Source organism: Dipodomys ordii, unplaced genomic scaffold (assembly GCF_000151885.1).
Source record: "Dipodomys ordii isolate 6190 unplaced genomic scaffold, Dord_2.0 Scaffold58, whole genome shotgun sequence".
NCBI classification, from domain to species: Eukaryota; Metazoa; Chordata; class Mammalia; order Rodentia; family Heteromyidae; genus Dipodomys; species Dipodomys ordii.
The window spans coordinates 7,341,263-7,349,352 of NW_012267274.1; the positions used below are offsets into that span (position 1 = coordinate 7,341,263).

Here is an 8,090-nt window from a genome sequence, read left to right on the forward strand (position 1 = left end):
TCCTTAGCTCTTTCCCCTTGTCTTCCTTCCCTCCTTCTCCCAGCCCCCAAACACCTCTAATTTGCTGTTTGGAGAGAGCTGACATTTCCCATGAGCAGAATCATATAATGTATGGATTTATGTATTTTCAGGGCTGGTTCATCCATTATTTTGGCCAGTCTCCCTGCCCCATACCCCTCAGTGCTGGGGGGTGAAACCCAGAGCCTTGTACAACCTTTGTTCTACCACTGAGCTACTTCCAAGGCTCTTCCTGCCTTTTCTAAGGCTGAATAATAGTCTACTGCACAGATAGACCACGTTTTGTGTGTGTTCATTAATTCATGGGCATTTAAGTGGTTAGGGCTCTTCATCCTGCTATGAACCTTTGTGGATGGCAGGAATTTCTGGCTCACATATAGCAGTTGTGTTGGAGGAATTACAACTTTCCAAAGCAGTGGGTGAGAATGTGATTTCTCAACTTCCCTGTCCCCGCACCCCCACCCCAACTTTCAGATCTCTGCTGAAGCACCATTTCCCTCCAATAGAGCATGCCTTTGGACCTCCAAGTCCCTCCCTGTTAGGGAGTTGCTTGATGCTCTCAAAGATCTTCGCTCTCATCCGGCCCTAGGGCAGCCTCTGGTGCAGTGGTTGTATTATCAGCCGTCTTTCCCCAACACTGTGACTTCACCATGGCCTGGCCCATAGGAATGAAAGCACAAAGGCCATGTGACTTGCAGTTCCAGAGGTCCTTGTCACAGGGAAGAGAAAGGTCAGCCTCTGATTCCTTATAGCTGCCCCACCCATGTGGCAGCCATGAGCCACTGTGTTTCTAATTTTATTTCACTTAAAGATATTTAAATAGCACAAGTAGAAGGGCCTAGGTTACAATGGCACCCTCCAATACACACACACACACACCCACACCCTCTATGACAGCAGAGCGCTGCTTTCCCAGCTATGGACCTGTCCTTTTCCCCATAAATGGCTTCTTCTTGCCCTGGAAGTGGCCAGGGAAACTTTCATGGTGGCCGCAGGTTGAGCCTCAGGTATAACTGCTTTACCCACAAGGCCCTGGGATTGACCAAGAAACGCAGACCCTGGAGGAGCTGCAGAATCAGAGACGAGCAGAACGTGTTCCGGGTGGGTCCTGTGTCACCTGCTCTTCTCTATCTGCTCCATGGCTGTTTACAGACACTGAAATGAAATAAAACCACCAACTCGACTGCTCAGTTGCACATGTCACATTTCAAGCCCTCAGTCGCCACACATGGCTTCTGGCTCTTGTAATGGACAGGTATCAACAGAGAAAGTTCTGGAGGGTGGTGCCCGCCCCCCAGCTCACACATACAGATTTGTCCCATCTCTGTCTCCTCTAGCAGAACCTTCTTTTCCACCCTCAGCTCTGAAGTTCTTGGGTTAGTAAGCCATACCCCACCCTCTCCTATACTCATTACCTTGCGGGCAAGCCACTCTAGTTGGACCACTCCCCATCAAATCAGGAAGCCCAAACCCAGCACCTCCCATCCTAGCCTTACAAGGATGAGAACTTCCCTCTCCTCACCATACCACAAGATGCATTGGTCTCGGGGATACCTCTCAAAAGGGAGAAGAGAAGGGCCACTCTTACTCTTATCCTGATAAATCCATGGGAGACTAAGCCACGGTTCATTGCTTTCCCCAGTTCTCAGGCTCGGCCACCCTCACTGCTCCTCTCATAGAATCTGTGATTCCAGCTGGACACACGTTCACAGAGCCCCTGGTCTGACCTCCTCAATGTGCATAAGAGGCAGCAGTCCCCAAGAAAGAGCAGGTCCTGTCCAAGCCTACACAGCATCCATCTCAACCTTCAAGTGCCAAGGGAGTTGAGGAAACCATCAAGCAGGAGCAAACTGTGTCAAGCACTTATCCTGAGTCGGGCACTTTATAAATCCCATCAACTTACTTAATTCCAACAGTTTCACTGCTAGGTTTAACTCAGGCGCTGGGCCTCTGAGAGGTGTCTGAGAGGTCACACAGATGGGAGGGACAGCCAGGCTTCTCACTTAGCTCAGGCCGACTTAGCAACCTCACTTTCCATACATAGAGTGAATCCTGAGCTAGCAAGGCTGGAGGTGAACACTGAAAAGCAAGCAGGCCAAAGAGGTTTCAGACATGGCGTGCTTTCACTGTCCAGTTCTGGCGGCCATTGCAACGGCCATTGCAACTGTTCATTAGCATTCCAGTCTACCAAGCAAGCTCGCTCACTCGGAAGAAAAGCTTGTAAGGTTTTACTCTTAAGAATTATGTCCAAAGTTTACAGACTTTGTAACATGCAGTCCTCCCCCAGCATGTACCAATTTCACGTCCAACCACTATGCAAGGAGAACTTTGAGCAGCGGGTTGCAAAATTTTGAGATCAGGTTGCAAAGTTCAGCCGTTGCAATTCTCATTTTCCATTTCTGAGGTGGACCCCGCCCTCTAGTGGGTATGGGTGGATTCTCAGCATAGCAGCAAATGGTTCAGGCGCAGGAAGTAGGTGCCTCGTTGCTTAGGAGCTGTTTATTTTGTGCTGGAGGAAATTTGTTTCTGGATATGCCTGTTTCCTTTTACAATAAGGCAGTGTGGTAAAAAATAGGGTTGCATGTTTTTGTTCTTTGCAGGGTTTTTTGTTGTGTCGTTTTTGTTTTGTTTCTACACTGGGTAAAGGAGCCAACAATTTCACATTGGAGTTCTTGCTGGTTTGACGAAAGACTCTTAGATAACTAAATTCCGTATTGTCTGTAGGGCTCAGCTTATTCTCTTAGCAAACTGCCTCTAGGAGAACTGGGGAAAATTCATTGAGCTGGTCAGTATGTTGTCTGCCTGTGAGAGGCACCAACCAGTATTGTCACCCCAGCTTGCTGTGTGCCTCAGTTCCCCCCTCTGTCCACTGGAGAGGTAGAATGAATGTCAAAGGCTCCTTCCCTGTCACTCCAAGTCTTGCTGCCTCTTGCAGCAAGGAGAGTGGGGATGCAGCCCCATCCTGCAGGCCCTTTCCCTGCCTGCTTTGGGGTGCTTTTCTCCTCTGTCCCTCTCAGGCCTCTCATCATATTATGTCCCTTTTAGGGACACACTGTCTATACTGCTGCTATGCTTGAGCTCGCACAGGGCAAACATCTAACATCCCCTCTACCTGGAAGGTGGGCAGTTACTGGCTTTTCAGTATAATGCTTTTGAAGAGCCTCTCTTTCAGACATCTGAAGATTTGCTTTTCTGTGTGTGTGTGTGTGTGCGCGCGTGTGCGTGTGTCACACGCATGCAGGTACTGGGGATTAGCTTTTTTTTGCTCAAGGCTGGTGCTCTACTACTTGAGCCTTACCCACACTTTTGGCCTTTTGGCTGTTACTTGAAGAGTCTCAGACTCTCCTGCCCAGGCTGGCTTGGAACCACAATCCTCAGATCTGTCTCCTGAGGAGCTAGGGTTTTAGGCATAAACTGCAGGGGCTCAGCTGCTTTCCAGCATTTTTGGCTCTTGTCAGACCTGGGAGCCCATTCGCACTGTGGAAGCGCACTCCAAGGCTGTACTTCCTGTAGAGCAGGTAATGCTCTCAAACATCTGTACAAGGGCTGGCCCAGCAAGGCACAGCCCCAAACAGAGGCAGAAGAGCCACTGTTTGCCCTTCTTATAGATAAGACGTTCAGAGAGTGACAAGTGCATTTTCTGATGTTGTACAGTTAGTCAGTTTGAAGGTAAGACAAACACCTCAATCCGTTCTTCCCCAGCCACTGGGCTTCTGATGAAAGATACATCCCACTTAACCTCTGAGACAGAACAGAGGCCAGGTAATAGTTCAGTGGTAGAGTGCCTGACTGGCAGGTACAAGGCCCTGAGTTTGATGCCTAGTGGTTTGATCCCTGAGTTTGATGCCTAGTGGTTTGGGAGGAGGCATATCAGAAAATCAGGGTTCAGAGAAGCATACAATATTAGCAAAACTAGAAACCCCTGAACATACCCCAGATCATGGCAGAGGTCCTCAGTGACTCAGTCCTCTCCATTTTACTTTGTTTATATTTTTGTCTTCAACAAAATATATTACTTTATAGAAGTAATGCTTACTTTAAAAAAAAAACCATTACACTTGTCTGAAAATTAATGACCACGCCCTATATAAATACAGAGTGCTCTCTCAAACCTGATGTTGAGTGGACGCATGCAACCACAAAGGAGTGTTTTTATTGATGAAATATTCAGACTCAGTGACCAAACTAGTTGGTGGTGCTGGGAATCTGGGTAATGTTGGTCTGGGGCGGGGCCAGGAACCTGCTGCTCCTCGTCCACTTCCCCCCCTCACCTTCTGACAATTCATCCAATACTACATAGTAGGTAGTTGGTGGGGGAAGGAGGGTTTTTCCCCTGAGTATTCTGGTCCCCTAAGCAGGTACCCCTGTGGGCTCTGCCTAGTCCTAGCCCTGCAGGGAAGACTGGGTGAGATTATTGAGGTCAGTCATGTTACCCAACCATCCACCCCACAGCACCACATCTTTGTCTCTATCTGTTCCTAAGCCTGAAATCACCAACTACCCCAGGGCAGGGGTTCAAGTAGAATGAATACAATACAGAGAACTGGTCACAGGGAAACTACCAGAAAAGCTGAGAAGCCAAAAGGCAGAGTGATGCTCCTACCACAACCCCCCTCGGGACAGGTGGGAGTATCAGAACTAGGAGGGTGCCGGCAGGAGGCTGCTGAGCAGGAAGTCTGGTGGCAAACAGGGCAGCCAGAATGAGCCAGAGCCAGGGAGAGACAGCCACCGCAGGCGATGGCCTCTTCTCACGGGCATGGAGCTATTCTGGCTTCTCTGGCTCTTATCTCCTCTGCTCCCATCACTGGTTCCCATTGATCAGACTAACCAAAAAGTACCAATGAGGGAGGCCAGGAAAAAGGACTTGCAGGAGGCTCCCAAGCCCAGGTCCTTCTAGTGGGGAAGAGGTTCCCTGGACCTCTCAGGTAAGCATTCAACTAAACGTCCCTGCCTCACCTGCACGGCATCCTAAGTTCTCCACTGCTTTTCCAAAGACAACAGGTGACACACGGTGGGGGCCACACCCTAAGATGACCCTTGGCACAAGTCTCTCTCCTTGGGCATGGGTGGAACACATGACTTCCTCTAGCCCAACGAATGGGTCAAAGGGAGATGGGACATCACACCGGTGATTAGGGTCTACCATGCAGGACTCCATCATAATGGACCGAGTGAAAGACTCTGGCCTTGGAGAAGCCAACAGCCATCCCTTGAAATACCTATAGGGGCTACTAGGACCTGGGTGATCTTTTCCCAGCTCTAGTAGCTGTGAGGTACTCGTCATAAGGCTGGCTGCAAGAGGAACCTGCCTACAATCTGAATGGGCATGGATGGGATTCTTTCACAGAAATACAGACTGACTGCCTCTCAACTGTAGGACTGAGATACCCTGGGCATACAACCCAGTGAGGCTATGCCTGAATTTCTCAACTGTTAGGGGATAAGTGAGCATGATTTCAGGCTGCTACATGTGGTACTTTGCTACACTGCAATGAAAGATGAACACACAACCTTTCCAAACCAGCCAGTCTATTTAAAAAAATAGAATGGCCAGGTGCCTGTGGATCCTGTCAATAATCCTAGCTACTTAGGAGGCTGAGATCTGATGATTGCAATTCACAGCCAGCCTGGGCAGAAAAGTCCATAAGACTCTTAGCTTCAATTAACCAGCAACAAAGCTGGGAGTGGAGCTGTGGCTCACATTGTAGAGCACCAGCCTTGAGCAAAATAGCTAAGGGACAGTGCTTAAGTCCTAAGTTCAAGTCCCAGTAATGGTACTCCCATCCCACACACAAAAAAAGAGTAGGGTGCTAAATATGTTAAGTTACACCAAGCCTGGTAATTGCATCCATCCCTTCTTACTTCTTGCTCTAAATGAGCCAAAGCAGCCAGGGATGATGATATTCTGTGTATCAAGTAGATCTGGGACATGAAGGAAGTACTGGAGCTCTTGGTGGAAGTCTGTTGTTACCAAGGTGCTCTTAAAACACCCCAAGAAGCTAGATATGGTGTGCTTTGTGGCCAAGAATGGCAAGTAGATGTATGACCCTGACACCTGCCATCCTTAAGAGCCACAAATGTGGGACTATGACCATGAGAGCAGGCAGGTGGACACTAGACACCCCTCTTGAATGTCATTTTATTTCCTTTTAAGCAGATAGATGTCATATCTCATAGATTCTTCTGGAAACTATCAAGTTACTGGGAAGATGAATGCGAAACTCGCATAGATTGGGCTTCCCACAGTTTGGATTTTCAAGACCTGCAATGTGAAACAAAACACAGCAAAGGGGTCTTTTAGGGTGAGAACACAGTCAGAACCTACAAAAGGGGAAGAGGAAGGCTACACCTCGAATCATTAAGGCAAGGTTTCTAAATAACTTAACATCTGAGGCATAAATACAAAATGAAGGCCCAAACCTCAAGAGTACAGCTTGGGAGGGGTCCTAGAGGAAGCAGGGCTGCATAGCCAGCACATGATCAAGGTGACGGCCCTCCCCAGCCTTTCAAAGGAAGCCTCCTCCATGTTCCCATGTGCCCTCCCACCAGCAGCCCACCTCCCCCCAACCCACAAAGGAAATTGCTACTGCAGACTGCTAGCATCGCCAGAAGCAACCTGGAAGATTGTATCCAGAGAAACCCAGGCCCCTGCAGGGTGCATGCGGTCTCCAGTCTGGCCAGTCTCCAAGCTAGATGCTTACAGCCCCTAGGTGATGGTGACAGAGCCAGCAGGACCTGCGAAGAGCTCTCTGCTCTACAGGACAGTCCCTGTCCCTTGTAGGCAGCAGAGGAGGCCCCAGATGTCTTTGAATTCACATTCAAAGTCCTCCCTAGGCTTTCTGACCATTTCAGGATCATACCCGTAGAAGGTGCTGCTCCTGCCCAGATGCTGGCTGCACCCACCGAGTTGATCAGTCAGGGGAAGGCAGGTAGTCTCCGGCCAGGATTTCGGGGAAATAGATGGGCTAGGCATAGGTACCAGTAGATACCAGCACTGGTATCGAACACACCCTCCTGAGTCGCCACACAAACAATTTAGGCTCTTTCCAGAAGGTTTCTCTTTAGCATTCTTTGGAACCATGCCCAAAGAAACTGAGAAGGCTCCTCCTTTAGATCACTAAAGATTGTAAGCCAGGGTTCCCTACAAAGAGGCCAGGGGAGAGAAAAAGCAAAGAAGAAAGGAAAGAGAGAAGAGCAGACAGAGGCAATTGGGAATGCTCACGTAGCTTTTGCAGCATTTTTTGTTGCACCGGAACTTCTGTGTGATCTGGTTGGTCTTGAACTGCTGCCATTTGCCCTCCACGAAGGTGTAGGCTCTGATCTGGTACGTGACGAGGCGCTCGGCCTTCACGCTGATAGTGATATACTCACAGAGAGCTAGGCACTCCAGGTCTGTGTGCTTTACTCTCTGTAAAGAGGATGATTTGTCTCACTGGGCCATCTGCCATGTGGTCCAGTGACCGAGGAGACCAGAACAAGTAACACGTGGCTTCTGAGACACACTCCTGTTTCACATGTGCAGAGAGCAACAAGGACCCTTCCCAGATGGGTGGTTTCCAAGAGCCACCATTGGTATTCCAGCCCTCACTAGACACAAGCTGCAGGCTGATGGGCTGCCTAGAGTTTAGCCAATCTGCAAAAAAAAACACTAACAAGCCAAGTGTCTATCATTTGGCTGGAATTAAAATGCCAATATACACCAGCACATGATAAATCACACAGGACATCGTCCAGGCGTTCACACACAGTGAGACCAGAGGAAGATTCTCTTAGGGGAGGATCACAAAGGCACAATGCCTCTGTGCCTCTGATCACATCAGATACTATTGATCAACATGAACTCAAGAAGTGGAAGCAAGAGTTTTTTCCCATTGTTGTTATTTTTGTTTTCTTTTCTTGTTGTTCACTGATCTGTCTTTGGGAGGGTAAGGGGGGAGACACAGAAATGGAGGGACAAAGGGTGAACAAATGCAGCAGAGGTACTCACTAGGCACTATATCGAAAATGAACTATATAACTTGTGGGTGGGGGCAGGAGGGAAAAAACTGGGAGAGAAAGAGACGGGGGGGGGG

The 8,090-nt window shown here is 48.9% G+C and overlaps 1 protein-coding gene across 1 annotated transcript in view; it reads right to left on the reverse strand.

The window, feature by feature from the left end:
* Positions 1–6,170: 6,170 nt before the first annotated feature.
* Btbd16 (BTB (POZ) domain containing 16) overlaps positions 6,171–8,090 on the reverse strand; it is a 41,274-nt gene continuing 39,354 nt past the window's right edge. Inside the window, exons 13-14 of the mRNA XM_013021898.1 lie at positions 7,241–7,426; positions 6,171–6,280 (exon numbers count right to left, since the gene is read on the reverse strand). Of these exons, the coding sequence (XP_012877352.1) occupies positions 6,212–6,280; positions 7,241–7,426 (255 nt within the window). The 3' untranslated portion in view covers positions 6,171–6,211. The remainder of the gene's footprint in view (positions 6,281–7,240; positions 7,427–8,090) is intronic.